General features: G+C 45.8%; 1 protein-coding gene across 5 annotated transcripts in view; it reads right to left on the reverse strand.

The window, feature by feature from the left end:
• Nucleotides 1–16,600, reverse strand: part of ddx43 (DEAD (Asp-Glu-Ala-Asp) box polypeptide 43) — a 117,885-nt gene that overhangs the window by 71,752 nt on the left and 29,533 nt on the right. For 3 of the 5 annotated variants that reach the window (XR_015079499.1, XM_085996632.1, XM_085996631.1), the window contains exons 6-7: nt 16,299–16,455; nt 16,074–16,192 (exon numbers count right to left, since the gene is read on the reverse strand). The exons of the other annotated variants lie outside the window; for them this stretch is intronic. Coding sequence is in view for 2 of the 3 variants with exons in the window: in XM_085996632.1 (XP_085852758.1) it covers nt 16,074–16,192; nt 16,299–16,455 (276 nt within the window). In the remaining variant the exon portion in view is untranslated. The remainder of the gene's footprint in view (nt 1–16,073; nt 16,193–16,298; nt 16,456–16,600) is intronic. 5 annotated transcript variants of the gene reach the window in all.

The following is a 16,600-nucleotide window of genomic DNA, read 5'->3' on the forward strand; positions in this document are numbered from 1 at the left end:
AATAATTACAAGTTTTGTGTGTGACGGTGAACAAATGTGTCCTGATTGGTTGGATGAGTGGATGAGCGATTAGCTCCCTCTATTGGCGATGTAGCGTCGTGCGTGCACAGGTCATGCTTCCATCACATGGAGCATCAGGAAAAATTTACTCACCCTGTTGCAATTGTGCTGATCGACCGCAGTTCGACACAGAGACGAATGCCCTTTATTTCTCTGCATAGAACAATGCCACATTTACCGTCAGATGTGTGGAAGCATTTTACCCCAGGCATTAAAGATGGAAAGACTGTGTACATGTGCAAACACTGTACAAAGCCATATGTAAAGAATGCCACAAAGATGCAGCAGCATTAATCCAAATGCAACAACTTCACTCAAAGCTCACAGCAGTCAGCCGAGTTCCTCTGCTTCCATTCAAGATGATGGTTCACATTCAGCATCAGGCTCCTTATCATCAGCAACTCCTGGCCCACTTGGAAGGTTCTTTGATACAATGGATAACCATAGCCAGAAGAATGCAGATGAGTGCCTTGCTCGAGCTGTATATGCGACAGGCTCACCCCTCATGCTCAAAGCCAATGTGTACTGGAAGAGATTTTTCAATGTTATTCGCCCTGCATACTGTCCTCCCACCAGACATGCTTTGTCTACTTATTTGCTGGAGGCTGAGTATAAGGAAAGCTCAAAGAAACAATAGAGATGGCAGACTGTGTTGCAGTTATCTCAGATGGATGGTCAAATGTACGAGGGGAGGGCATCATAAACTACATCGTCTCCACTCCTCTCCCAGTGTTCTTCAAGAGCACAGACACGAAGAACAGACACACAGGCACATATTTTGCTGATGAGCTGAAAGCGGTCATCAACGATCTTGGATCACAAAAGGTCTTTACAGTAGTTACTGACAATGCTGCAAATATGAAGACTGCTTGGGCTCAAGTGGAGGAGGCCTACCCTCATATTACGTCTATTGGGTGCGCAGCTCATGGGCTCAATCTGCTCTTCAAGGACATCATGGGTTTGAGAACCATGGAAACACTGTACAAGAGAGCCAAGCAAGTTGTTAAGTGTGTCAGGGGAAAACAGGTAGTCGCAGCAGGGAGAGAGTGGTTAGCAGCCTTAAACTACTCTCACCAGTAGCATCTGCAATTGCTCAGATTGAAGGAGATGGTGCTGTCTTGTCAGATGTTCTCAGGCTTTTTGCCGATTTAAAAGAACAAATCAGCATTGCCCTACCCACATCCCTGCTGCTCAAAGCAGAGGAGAAGGCAATTGTTCAATTCATACAGACGCGTCAAGAATTTTATGTCAAGCCGATTCATGCTGCAGCATACATGCTGGACCCAAAACATGTTGGGAGACCAATACTTTCTGGAGAACAGATCAACAGCGCTTACAGTGTGATTTCTACCTTCTCACGCCACCTCAATCTGGACTTGGGCAAAGTTCTGGGAAGTCTGGCAAAGTTCTCTACCAAGCAAGGTCTTTGGAATGGGGACGGGATATGGGAATCATGCAAGCATATCAGTGCACATACCTGGTGGAAGGGACTTTGTGCATCTGAGGCCCTGTCACCCATTGCATCAGTGATACTCCAAATCCCACCTTCATCAGCGGCCTCTGAACGAAACTGGTCACTTTTTGGGAATACACATACAAAGGTGCGCAACAGGCTGACTAACAAGAGAGTGGAGAAACTGGTGGCTATCCGGGCGAACCTACAACTTATTAACATAGATGATGGGAGCAGGAGTAGGCCATTCGGCCCCTCGAGCCTGCTCCGCCATTCAATGCGATCATGGCTGATCATCCAAATTCAGTACCCTGTCCCTACTTTCTCCCCATATCCCTTGATCCCCTTAGCCTTAAGAAATATATCTAACTCCTTCTTGAATATATTTAATGAATTGGCCTCAACTGTCTTCTGTGGTAGAGAATTCCACAGGTTCACCACTCTCTGGGTGAAGAAATTCCTCATCTCAGTCCTAAATGGCTTACCCCTTATCTTTAGACTGTGACCCCTGGTTCTGGACTCCCCCGCCATCGGGAACATCCTTCCTGCATCTAGTCTGTCTAGTCCTGTGAGAATTTTATAAATTTCAATGAGAACCCCTCTCATTCTTCTAAACTATAGCGAATATAAGCCTAATTGACCCAATCTCTCCTCATACGTCATTCCTGCCATCCCAGGTATCAGTCTGGTGAATCTTCGCTGCACTCCCTAACTGAGCCAGATACAGAAGTGTCCACCACACAGCTAGACAGTGACACAGAGGAGGAAATGGACACGTCAGAGCCAGAGTCAGAGAATCAGGAAGAGCAATGATGAGTAGAAGACTCATGAGTAGAAGACGCAAAGGGACAAAATAAGGACAAATTACAGGCTAAATAAGCTGACGCTCTTTTTATTTTATTTCAGATGGGTCTTTTTTGTGGGGGTTCAATAAAGTTCAAAATTATAACCTAAATAAAGTTTTGAAAGCCTGTTTTTATTTGTATGGAACAGCATGTCTATTTAAAAACGATCAATGTGCAAAAAAACTCAAAATTCCCATAAATTCCCAAAATTCCCATAAATTCCTGAAAATTCCCATGGAAAGTTTCCTCTTTTAAAAAGTCCCGGAATTTTGCAACCCTACAGTGCAGTAATCTTACTGATTAACGATTACTGGTGCAATATCTCACTGATTAATGATTACAGTGTAGTAATCTAACAGATTAACGTTTACAGTGGAGTAATCTAACAGATTAATGATTACCGGTGTAGTAATCTCACTGGTTAACAATTACAGTGCAGTAATCTCACTAATGATTAAAGGTGCAGTAACCTCACTGATTAATCAGTGAGATTACTGTAATGATTAATGATTATAGTGCAGTAATCTCACTATTAATGATTCCAGGTCGAGTAATCGCACCAATTAATGAGAGAATACTGAACCTATAATCATTAATTATTACAATGCAGTAATCTCACTGATTAATGATTACAGGTTCAGTAATCTCACTGACTAATGATTACAGGTCCAGTAATCTCACTGACTAATGATTACAGGTGCAGTAATCTTGCTGATTAATGATTACAGTGAAGTAATCTCACAGATGTATGATTACACTGCAGTAATCTCACTAATGACCACAGTACAGTAATCTCACTGATTAATGATTACAATGCAGTAATCTCAAGGATTAATCATTACAGTGCAGTCATCTCACTGATTAATCATTACAGTAATCTCACTGATTAATGATTACAGTGCAGTTGATTACAGTGCATTGTCACTGATTAATGATTACAGGTGCAGTAATCTCACTGATTAATCATTACAGCGTAGTAATGTCACTGATTAATGATTACACTGCAGTAATCTCAAGGATTAATCATTGCAGTGAACTCTCTAATTAATGACTACAATAACCTCACTGATTAATGATTACAGTGCAGTTGATTACAGTGCAGTTGATTACAATGCAGTAATCTCACTGATTAACGATTACAGTGGAGTAATCTCACTGATTAATGGTTACAGGTTCAGTATTCTCACTGATTAATGATTACAATGCAGTAATCTCACCGATTAACGATTACAGTGGAGTAATCTCACTGATTAATGGTTACAGGTTCAGTATTCTCACTGATGAATGATTACAGGTGCAGTAATCTCGCTGATTAATGATTACAGTGGAGTAATCTCACAGTTTTATGATTACAGTGCAGTAATCTCGAGGATTAATGATTACAGGTTCAGTAATCTCACTGATTAATGATTACAGGTGCAGTAATGTCGCTGATTAATGACTACAGTGCAGTAATCTCACTATTAGTGATTATAGTGCAGCAATCTCACCAATTAATGATTACAGTGGAGTAATCTCAGATTAATGATTACAATACAGTAATCTCACTGATTAATAATTACAGTGCAGTAATCTCACTGATTAATGATTACAGTGCAGTTGATTAGTGCATTAATCTCACTGATTAATGATTATCAGTTCAGTAATCACAGATTAGCGATTACAGTGCAGTAATCTCACCAATTAATGATTACAGTGGGGTAAACTCAGATTAATGATTACAATACAGCAATCTCACCGATTAATGAGTACAGGTGCAGTAATCTCTAGTTAATGATGACAGTTCAGTAATCTCACTGATTAATTATTACAGTGCAGGAATCTCACTGATTAATGATTACAGGTGCAATAATCTCACTGATTAATGATTACAGTAATCTCACTGATTAGTGATTACAGGTGCAGTAATGTCGCTGATTAATGACTACAGTGCAGTAATATCTGATTAATTATTACTGGTGCAGTAATCTCACTGATTAATGATTACAGTGCAGCAATCTCACCAATTAATGATTACAGTGGAGTAATCTCACAGATTAATGATTACAATACAGTAAACTCACTGATTAATCATTACCGTGCACTAATCTCACTGATTAATGATTACTGATGCAGTAATCTCACTGATATAATGACTATAGTGCCGTAATATCTGATTAATTATTACAGGTGCCGTAATCTCACTTATTAATGATTACTGATGCAGTAATCTCACTGATTATTGATTACAGTGCAGTAATCTCACTGATTAATGACTATAGTGCAGTAATATCTGCTTCATTCTTACAGGTGCAGTAATCACACTGATTGATGATTACAAGTGCAGTAATCTGTCTTATTAATGATTACAGGTGTAATCATCTCCAGTTAATGATGACAGTTCAGTAATCTCACTGATTAATTATTACAGCGCAGGAATCTCAATGATTAATTATTACAGGTGCAGTAATCTCGCTGATTAATGATTACAGTAATCGCACTGATTAATGATTACCGTGCATTAATCTCACTGATTAATTATTATAGGTTCAGTAATCTCACCGATTAGTGATTACAGTGCAGTAATCTCAGCAATTAATGATTACAGTAGCGTAGTCTCAGATTAATGATTAGTGCAGTAATCTCACTGATTAATGATTACAGTTCTGTAAACTCGCTGATTAATCAGTGAGATTACTGCACTGTAATCATTAATCAGCCAGTTTACAGAACTGTAATCATTATTAATCAATGAGAATACTGAACCTGCAATCATTAATTTGTGAGATTATGCCGGTGCAGTAATGTCGCTGATTAATGGTTACAGTGCAGCAATATCTGATTAATCATTACAGGTGCAGTAATCTCACTGATCAATCATTACCGTGCACTAATATCACTGATTAATGATTACTGATGCATTAATCTCACTGATTATTGATTACAGTGCAGTAATCTCGCTGATTAATGGTTACAATGCAGTAATCTCACTGATTAATGATTACAGTAATCTCACTATTAATGGTTACAGTAATCTCACTATTAATGATTACAGGTAGAGTAATCTCACCGATTAACGATTACAGTGGCGTAATCCCACTGATGAATGATTACAGGTGCAGTAATTTTGCTGATTAATGATTACAGTGGAGTAATCTCACTGATTTATAATTACATGCAGTAATCTCACTAATGACTACAGTGCAGTAATCTCACTGATTAATCATTACAGTGCAGTAATCTCACTAATGACTACAGTGCAGTAATCTCACTGATTAATCATTACAGTGCAGTAAACTCACTGATTAATCATTACAGTGCAGTTGATCACAGTGCTTTCATCTCACTGATTATAGGTTCAGTAATCTCACTGACTAATGATTACAGGTGCAGTATTCTCAGATTAATGATTACAGTGCAGTAATCTCACTGATTAATCATTACAGTGCAGTTGATCACAGTACATTAATCTCACTGATTAATGATTACTGGTGCAGTAATCTGATTAAATATTAGTGCAGTAATCTCACAGATTAATGAATACAGTGCAGTAATCTCATAGATTAAGCATTACAGGTGCAGTAATCTCACTGATTAATGATTACAATGCAGTAATCTCACCGATTAATCATTACAGTGCAGTTGATCACAGTGCATTCATCTCACTGATTAATGATTACAGTAAACTCACCAATTAATGATTACAGTGCAGTTGATTACAGTGCATTAATCTTGCTTATTAATGATTATAGGTTCAATAATCTCACTGATTAATGATTACAAGTGCAGTAATCTCTCTGATTAATGATTACAGGTGCAATCATCTCTAGTTAATTATGACAGTTCAGTAATCTCACTGATTAATTATTACAGTGCAGGAATCTCAATGATTACAGGTGCAGTAATCTCGCTGGTTAATGATTACAGTAATCGCACTGATCAATGATTACAGTTCAGCTGATTACAGTGCATTAATCTCACGAATTAATTATTACAGTGCAGTAATCGCACCGATTAGTGATTACAGTGCAGTAATCTCAGCAATTAATGATTACAGTGGCGTAATCTCACAGATTAATGATTACAATACAGTAATCTCACTGATTAATCATTACAGTGCAGTTGATTACAGTGCAGTATTCTCACTGATTAATGATTACAGTTCTGTAAACGCACTGATTAATCATTACAGGTGCAGTAATCGCACTGATCAATCATTACCGCGCACCAATATCACTGATTAATGATTACTGATTCATTAATCTCACTGATTATTGATTACAGTGCAGTAATCTCGCTGATTAATGACTACAGTGCAGTAATATCTGATTCATTATTACAGGTGCAGTAATCTCATTGATTAATCGTTACAGTGCAGTTGATTACAGTGCATTAATCTCGTATTAATGATTATAAGTTCAGTAATCTTACTGATTAATGATTACAAGTTCAGTAATCCCTCTGATTAATGATTACAGGTGCAGTAATCTCTAGTTAATGATGACAGTTCAGTAATCTCACTGATTAATTATTACAGTGCAGGAATCTCACCGATTACTGTGCCTGTAATCACTAATCTCACTGATTAATGATTACAGGTGCAGTAAAGTTGCCGATTAATGACTACAGTGCAGTAATATCTGATTAATTATTAAAGGTGCACTAATCTCACTGATTAATGATTACAGTGCAGTAATCTCACTGATTAATTACTACAGTGCAATAATCTCACTGGTTATTGATTATAGCGCAGAAATCTCCGATTAGTTATTACAGGTGCAGTAATCTCACTGATTAATGATTATAGTTTGGTAATCTCACTGATTACATAGGATATACGGCACAGAAACAGGTCATTCGGCCCAACCAGTCCATGCCGGTGTTTATGCTCCACTCGAGCCTCCTCCAGTCTTTCCTCATCTAAATCTATCAGCATAACCCTCGATTCCCTTCTGCCTCAGATGTTTGTCCAGCCTCCCCTTAAATGCATCTATACTATTCGCTTCAACCACTCTTTGGGTAAAGAAGTTTCTTCTGAATTCCCTATTAGATTTCTTGGTGACTATCTTATATTGATGGCCTCCAGTTCTGCTCTTCACCACAAGTGGAAACACTCTCTCTGTATCCACTCTATCAAAGCTGTTCATAATTTTATAGACCTCTATTAGGTCATCCCTCAACCTTTTTTCAAGAGAAAAGAGACCCAGTCCATTCATCCTTTCCTGATATGTATACCCTCGCATTTCAGGTGTCATCCTTGTAAATCTTCTCTGTACCCTCTATATCCTTTTCATAATATGGCAACCAGAACTGCACGCAGTGCACCAAGTGTGGTCGAACCAAGGTTCGATACAGGTTTAACATACTTTTCAATTCTATTCCTCTAGAAATAACCCTAGTGTTTGGTTTGCATTTTTGATGGCCTTGCTAACCTGTGGCGCAACTTTTAGTGATTTGTTTATTTGTACTCCGAGATCCCTTTGTTCCTCTACCCCACCTAGACTCACACCCTCCAAGTGATAAGTGACCTCCCTATTCTTCCTACCAAAATGTAACACCTCACATTTATCTGTGTTGAACTTCATTAGCCAATTATTTGCCCATTCTGCAAGTTTATTAATGTCCTCCTGTAATTTGTTGCAGTCTTCCTCAGTATTGACTATCCCCCCCCAATTTGGTATCATCCGCAAATTTAGAAATTGTGTTTTTGATTCCTAAATCTAAATAGTTAATGTAAATTGTAAAAGCAGTGGTCCCAGCACTGATCCTTGTGGAACACCACTACCCACCTGCCAGTGAATAGCTACCCTTTACTCCCACTCTCTGCTTTCCGTCTTGAAGCCAGCCAGCAATCCATTCTGTTAATTGTCCCGACTCCGCATTCTCTGACCTTGTTCATTAGTCTATTATGTGGTACCTTATAGAAGGTGTTTTGAAAATCTAAATAAATTACATCTACTGCATTACCATTGTCTACTCTGTTACCTCTTCAAAAAATTCAATAAGGTTGGTCAAGCAAGATTTTCCCTTTTGAAATCCATGCTGACTATTCATCATTATACTTTTCGTTTCTAGCTGTTCTTCTATTTTCTCCTTTAGTAGGGATCCCATTATTTTTCCTACCACTAATGTTAAGCTGACTGGTCTATAATTCCCTGGACATGTTCTATCCCCCTTTTTAAATATCGGTATTACATTAGCTATCCGCCAGTCCTCTGGCACTACATCTTTTTCTAATGAATTATTAAATATGTGTAGTAATGCCTCTATCATAGCTTCCCTTGATTCTTTTAAAATGCGTGGATGCAATCCATCCAGACCAGGGCCTAGAAATTCAGTTGTTAGCGCCTTAGGAGGAGAAGTGGGGTGCTAAGCGGCTAGCGCCCGGGCGCGGCGCTATCTGCGCCTCTTGCGAACTTCACTCAAGATTTAGCGGCGGCGCAAAACCGCAGCGCCCGCTCAGCTGTGCGCGCAGGTCCTGACGTCATTTCATGGTGCAACGCCCTTGGTGCGCCCCTAACCGGAACTTCAGTGGCGCCGCCCTTCTGTGCGCCTGGCGCCCCCAGCGACTGGTTGAGTGGAACAGTTCCCAGTCGCTGCGAGGGATGCTATTTAAAGGGGACTCCTCCTGCATTATAAGTGGCAGCCATTTTGTGGCAATCCTTCTGTGTGAGAGATGGATATTTGGAGAGAGACAAAGGGAGAGCGCTTTCTGGTTTGACAGAGCCCGCACAGGTACTTGTGGCTTCAGGCCAGAGCTTTGCACTTGGATTTAACTTTCAGTGCCATAGCCTTGAGTCGCCACATATAATGGGGGCTGCAATGGGTGGAAACGTTGGCTTACTGCATTGCATTCAAAGGGCTCAGAGACGCCGTGAGAGAGTGCCAGTCATGGACAGACGGAGAAGGGCCAACAGGCGTCGGCACAGGAGGCCTTACCCACCCAGGGTATACCGCCAGCAGTTCTCATATCTGAACATGTCTGAGGAGCAGTGTGTTCGGAGGCTGCGATTCAGAAGGGAGGTGGTCACTGAGATCTGCCACCTGCTTCGCAGAGATCTGCAGCCACAGCTGAGGAGCAGGACGTCTCTGTCGGTGGCAGTGAAGGTGACGGTGGCTCTCAACTTCTATGCCACCGGCTCCTTCCAATCCGCTACTGGGGACATTGCCAACATCTCCCAGTTCGCGGTACATTGCTGCATCCGCCAGGTGACCAATGCCCTTTTCAGAAGGAGACGTCAGTTCATCTCCTTCCCCATGACCCTGGACAAGCAGCAAGAGCGTGCAATGGGATTTGGAGGAATAGCGGGCTTCCCCATGGTCCAGGGCGCCATTGACTGCACGCATGTGGCTTTGCGGGCACCTCTACAGAATGCCAAGGATTACCGCAACCGGAAGGGCTACCATTCGCTCAACGTCCAGTTGGTGTGTGACCACAGGCAGTTCATACTAGCTGTCAATGCCTGCTTTCCAGGCAGCAGCCATGATGCCTTCATCCTGCGCCAGACTTCTGCGGCAGACATTTTCGAAGCCCAGGCTCACCCACGAGGATGGTTTCTCGCGGACAAAGGCTATCCTTTGTGCACCTGGCTGATGACCCCGCTCCATGCGCCCAGCACCCCTGCTGAAGAGCGACACAATGACAGCCATCAAAGCTACCAGGAACATCATTGAGCACACAATCGGCCTGCTCAAGCAACGGTTCCGCTGTCTGGATTGTTCCAGAGGAGCCCTACAGTACTCGCCTGAGCGAGTCTCCCATTTCGTTGTAGTGTGCTGCATGCTGCACAACCTGGCTATCTTCAGGACTCAGCCACTGCCAGCAGACATTGGAGGACCACCAGAGGAGGAGGAGGAGGAGGAGCACCAAGATGGGAGGGAGGCACAAAGTGCAAGGGCCGTCCGTCGGCGGCTTATTGCAACTCGGTTCTAGGCCCCCTCTCAGGGAATGGCTTCTGCCAATGAAAGAAGATGAATGGAGCCGCTCCGCAAGCCCTCAGCCAGTCAAGGCAACAAATAGTTCAAAGTGCAAACATGGACAATGTGATTAAAGAACATTTTTTACTGTGCAAACTCTGTGCCCTTCCCGCATGACAAACTAATTCAGATAAACCCCCCAAAAAACAGTCAGAGACATAACTGGCTCTCACAACCTTCAGAAAATGAAAAAAAAAGTTAAACAAAAATGACCATGATCCTCGGCCTTCATATAAAAAACAAACACAACAGTCTCGGCCTTCATAAAAAACAAACACAACAGTCTCGGCCTTCATATATAAAAAAATCATTCTCTGCCTTCATATATAAAAAAAACATTTGGCCACACCTTCTACTTTTTCCCCTGCGAGGGCGATCCGCCTCGCTTCCGCGAGTGGCCCCTTCCCGCCCTGCAGCTCCTCCTCAATGGGACCCCAGTGGCTGCAGCAAGGCTGAGGGAAGGCTGCTGAGGGTCAGATGGTGAGACGGCAGATGCCCTTGGGGGGACGGCCTGGGCCAGCTCTGGGCCTGGAGGGCCCGGCTGTTGACTGCTCCAACTCTGCTTGGGCGGCAGCAGTCTGTCCTACAGGTGGTGGCAGCTGCAGTGGAGGAGTGACAGTGTTAGCTACAGGAATGCTGCCAACCTGACAGAGCACAGGCACTCCCTGGTCGGCTGATACACTGGCACTCGCACAGGTCAGCACTGCAGCATGCGCAGCAATCTGCTGAAGCAGAGACTGCTGGGCTGCTGCGGCACGGCGAGGGCCCCGGCGATGCCTGGCCAATCCAGCGAGGGTGGCAGCAGTTAGTGCCCATGTGGCCCTGATCTGTGTCTGCATCAGACCAGCCAGTGAATGCACGGCACGACTGAGCACTTGGCTGGAAGCCGCCTGTGCTGCCGCGAAGTCCTGCAGACTCCTTGCCTGTGCTGCCCCAAATTCCTGCAGACTCCTTGCCTGTGCTGCCCCAAATTCCTGCAGACTCCTTGCCTGTGCTGCCCCAAATTCCTGCAGACTCCTGGCCTGTGCTGCCCCAAATTCCTGAGCACTCCTTGCCAGTGACTCTATGGAGTCAGGCATCCTTGCCACTGCAGCCATGAGCTCCGTGTGCCTGCGCTCAGCCTGGGCGCCCATTTCACCAAGGAGCCGCACCTCCTCTGCGCTCACCGTAGCAGGACTGGAGGCCGCACTCACCCTCCGGGGAGAAGGCCGCCGAGCTTCCCCACCCCTCCCGCGTTGCTGCAGCCTGCTGGGCCCCGGAGCTTCACTCTCCTCAGACCCTTCCCCCCTGCTCCCTCCAGGGAAGACATGTCCCCATCATGGCCATGGGCTGCCTCGGCTGAGGGTGGCACTGATGGGCCGGCTTCCTCCTCCTCGAAATCAGAATCACTGACAGTGGCAGCTTGAGGGCCCGCCTCCTCATTTGGCGATTCAGCATCTGAAAGCAGGGAGGCACAAGAGTTGCTTTAGAGTGAGGACAGGGCAGCAGCGAGGGAGGCATGAGTGCTGCTATGCACTGCATTGGTTCGATAGTGGCAAAGGATGCTGGTGTGAGGCACAAGTGGAAAGAGAGAGGTCAAAAAGGTGATGACCTTACCATTGCGGTCCAGAACAGGGTCGGCATCTCCACTGGCGACGGGGCCAATCAGCCAGCCTGCCATAATGCACTCTACACGCTGCTCCAGGTCACAGTGTTCTTTGAGGTCAGGACAGCCTCCCCCGGTCCGTCGCTGCTGCCTGCGATTGTGGGCCAGCTTGCCCTGCAAGAGAAAGGACAGCCTCTAAGTACAGTGTCAAGCCCTGATCTTGCCTGCACTGCCGCCCATGGTGGAATAGCCCTGACAGTGTCAAGCCCTGATCTTGCCTGCACTGCCTCCCATGGTGGAATAGCCCTGACAGTGTGTAAAGTGCTGAATGTGCAAGTGGTTTTCATGAGAGTCCCATAGCTCTTGGATGAGGGCTGGGCATTGGGGCTTTCAGGTCCCTTTGGCCAGAAACTGAGGTGCACATGCAGGGATGAACAGGATAGTGGAAAGGGTACACACCCTGACAACCCGAGTGAGGTCGTTAAACTTTTTCCTGCATTGAAGTGGAGTCCTGGTAACCATGCTGTTGGTGGTCACCCTGTTTGCCACCTCCCTCCAGGCTTTTCGGTATTCGCTGGGAAGCAGCCTCCTCCCACGGTCAGGGAAGAGGACAGGTCGCCTGCACTCTACTGCGCCAACCAGTAGCCTCAGGGCACCCTCGCTGAAGCGCTCCGCTCGCTCCCTAGCCTTCTGCATGGTTCTGGGCGTTGAAATGATGATTCAGCAATGGTCAGGCCTTGCTTCAGGGCTGCAGTGTGCAGGGCGTGGCAGCCAAACAAGTCCACCCTCCCCCTTTAAGAGCTGACCAGCACCAGCGTGTCTGCCTTCAATCAACAACTCGCCGCACCTGCGCTGCGCCCGCCCTCGGTGTTAGCGCCTCGGCACGCCGGCTTAGCGCCTTATGATAGTCGTGCATCGCCTGCTTTAGTGCAGCTGCAACCTCTTGGGGCGATGCAATTGAATATCGGCGTAGGTGGCGCTAAATTTAGCAAACGCCCGGCTGTAGCGCCCCAAACGTGGCTATACTGAATTTCTAGGCCCAGGAGTTTTATCCTCTTTGAGTTTGATTAATTTATTTAATATATCCCCTTTTAAAAAAAAAAATTTAAATGCACTTCTCTCATTACTCATCTCATCATCCAATGTCATGTTCACCTGTTCCATCTCCCTGGTAAATACCGAAGTGAAATAATGATTTAATATTTCTGCCATCTCCCTATCGTCACATGTGGTATTGTCCTGTCCATCCCTTAATGGCCCTATTCCCATCCCAACCTTCCATTTTTTTATTGATTAATGATTACAGTGCGGTAATCTCACTGATTAATGATTACAGTGCAGTAATCGTGATGATTAATGATTACAGGACAGTAATCCCACTGATTAATGATTACAGTAATCTCGCTGATTAATATTACAGTGCGGTAATCTCGCTGATTAATGATTACAGAAATCTCACTGATTAGAGGGCAGTAATCTCACTGATTAATGATTACAGTGCAGTAATCTCACTGAGGAACGGCATAATGATCATTATTGAGTGTTTTGGATGATGTGAAACTGTTTGAACCTTGCTGTTTATTCCATACCAGTTCACTCAAGTATTTTTAAAATCTACAGATTGTGAAGTTGGCTGTGGTAGTTTTATTTTTTCACAGATATTTTTGCTGCATCGATTATACTGGTTTCACTTCACATGCTGTTTGCTGGTTTCAGTTCCTATTACAAAACTGAGAATCTAAGAGGCAAAACTTCGAGATTTTAAATCATTCATTTGAAAAGGAACAAAAGAAGAGGCTATAAGTACAACGTAGAAGTGAATACATTACTGAACGGCGTCTGAGGTGGTCCCAGGTCACGGGGAATAGCCATCCTGAGCTCAGGCTAGAAGGAGAAGAGTATCATTATGTTTCAACCAGTCTAGGGAGAAGACTTCACTCGTGGCATTAATAGCTGTCTTTGCAACAGGGCTACTTGTTCAAGTCACATGCTTGTGGTGTGCGGTAAAGCCAGGCAACTAACGCAGAGCAATACTTTCATCAAAGCCACTAACGCTGCAGTTTATGTGAAGCCCAGGGTTAATCTGGCAACCTGACTGAAAACTGACAAAACTCACAAATGTTCATGATGGCTTTGTCCCTCCATTGAACTACTGTCTCAATTTTATTGTTACTCCAATGATCACTGAACCACTGAATTTTACAGCAAAGGAGGAGGCCAAGTCAACCCATCATACCAGTCCCAGGTCTCTGAAACATTATACCACTTACTTACTCCCATTCCCCTCAGTCCTCTTCCCCATCGCTCCCCATGCTCGCTCTCTGAACGGCCTCTCCCCTCAGTCCCATTCTCCATCACCCCACGTGCCCTCTCTCTGCTAGACCTCTCCCCTCAGTCCCATTCCCCATCGCACCCCCCCGTGCCCGCTCCCTGCTAGACCTCTCCCCTCAGTCCCATTCCCCATCGCCCCCCCATGCCCTCTCTGCTAGACCTCTCCCCTCAGTCCCATTCCCCATCGCCCCCCCCCGTGCCCGCTCCCTGCTAGACCTCTCCCCTCAGTCCCATTCCCCATCGCCCCCCCCCGTGCCCGCTCCCTGCTAGACCTCTCCCCTCAGTCCCATTCCCCATCGCACCCCCCCGTGCCCGCTCTCTGCTAGACCTCTCCCCTCAGTCCCATTCTCCATCACCCCCCCCGTGCCCTCTCCCTGCTAGACCTCTCCCCTCAGTCCCATTCCCCATCGCCCCCCGTGCCCTCTCTCTGCTAGACCTCTCCCCTCAGTCCCATTCCCCATCGCCCCCCGTGCCCTCTCCCTGCTAGACCTCTCCCCTCAGTCCCATTCCCCATCGCCCCCCCGTGCCCTCTCCCTGCTAGACCTCTCCCCTCAGTCCCATTCCCCATCGCCCCCCCGTGCCCTCTCCCTGCTAGACCTCTCCCCTCAGTCCCATTCTCCATCACCCCCCCGTGCCCTCTCTCTGCTAGACCTCTCCCCTCAGTCCCATTCCCCATCGCCCCCCCCCGTGCCCTCTCCCTGCTAGACCTCTCCCCTCAGTCCCATTCCCCATCGCCCCCCGTGCCCTCTCCCTGCTAGACCTCTCCCCTCAGTCCCATTCCCCATCGCCCCCCCCCCCGTGCCCTCTCCCCGCTGGACCTCTCCCCTCAGTCCCATTCCCCATCGCCCCCCCGTGCCCTCTCCCTGCTAGACCTCTCCCCTCAGTCCCATTCTCCATCACCCCCCGTGCCCTCTCCCTGCTAGACCTCTCCCCTCAGTCCCATTCCCCATCGCCCCCCATGCCCTCTCTCTGCCAGACCTCTCCCCTCAGTCCCATTCTCCATCACCCCCCGTGCCCTCTCTCTGCCAGACCTCTCCCCTCAGTCCCATTCCCCATCGCCCCCCGTGCCCTCTCTCTGCTAGACCTCTCCCCTCAGTCCCATTCTCCAGCCCTTTTCCTTTTTCAAATATTTATCCCCTTCCTATTGACTCTGCTTCCCCCACGGTTTGTGGCCGGGCATTCCACGGCCTAACATCCATCTGCATAATTTTTTTCTCCCCCTTTGTTCTTTGTCTGATGAGCTGACGATCTGAAATTGATGCCCTCACGTTACTGAGTCACTGACCAGTGCAAGCTGCTTCCCAGAACGCCCCTCATTCTTTCTAAACTCTAAATAGACCATCTTACATACTGTATCCGCATGGTGTTGAACTGAAGATGCCCTACTCTCGATCAAGTCCAGCAGCCCGATACTGTGGCACACTCTTCCTCCCTCAGTAATCCCTCTCCTACAATCCATGCTTGATGTCACCTAGCCCACTCTTCTTGACCCTGGTGCTTTCCTGCTCCATGAGCCTCGACCCCTGACCTAGGTTTCTCAATATTCCCAGGGACTAGAACGTGCTGCCCGAGTGATGGTGAAACCAATCCTATTGCCATGGGCTTGGTTTTGCCAGTTTTCAGCAGGCTGGTGGAGACAATCATGGGGAAAAGCAGCATAGTTTGCCTCACCACACGGCGCACTGCTCCTGTACTCAGTTGATTTGTATCGGATGCGGTGAGGCTCTCTCAACCCTGGCTGGAAGTGGAGGACACAGAAGGTTAATAATGGAAAAGGCGCAGGAGCGAAAGGAGATGGCATTTTACTGTCAGAAAGCATTATGGAAAACAGGAAGTAACTTACACTGGCTGCAGGTCCAGGTGGATGAACCCAGGTAAGAGATACGCCAGGGTTTTTCCAGTTCCAGTCTGTGCTATCCCAATCAGGTCAATCCCCAGCAGAATTACTGGCCACACTTGAGACTGAAGCAGGAACACAATCCACAGATCACAAAACTAAGTCTCACTGGCATTAATAGAATGACCAGTTTACAGGAAGGCAGCTGAATACAAAGTGGAGTTTCCATACCTGGATAGGTGTCGGGCGCTGGAACCCAACTCTCTTAATATTTGCCATAATCTCTGGATAATGCTGAAAAGCTTCCATAAATGTGCACACTGGATTCGGAATTTGTCGCTTTTTGCCTTCAATCATATCTTCACACATTATATTGTTGTTTGATTTTCTATTAAGGCAAGCGTGTCAGTTCAGAGAGAGACCCTCATGATGAACATTTTCAGACTTAGCACAACTTTAAAAAAATACTTGGAAAGAATAAATCACCTTCCAACCTGCCCTCCCACCCCTTTCCAGTTCTAAGGACAACAGGA

This window comes from Somniosus microcephalus, chromosome 9, assembly GCF_052327205.1.
Source record: "Somniosus microcephalus isolate GS21.2 chromosome 9, FLI_Smic_1.0, whole genome shotgun sequence".
Lineage (NCBI taxonomy): Eukaryota > Metazoa > Chordata > Chondrichthyes > Squaliformes > Somniosidae > Somniosus > Somniosus microcephalus.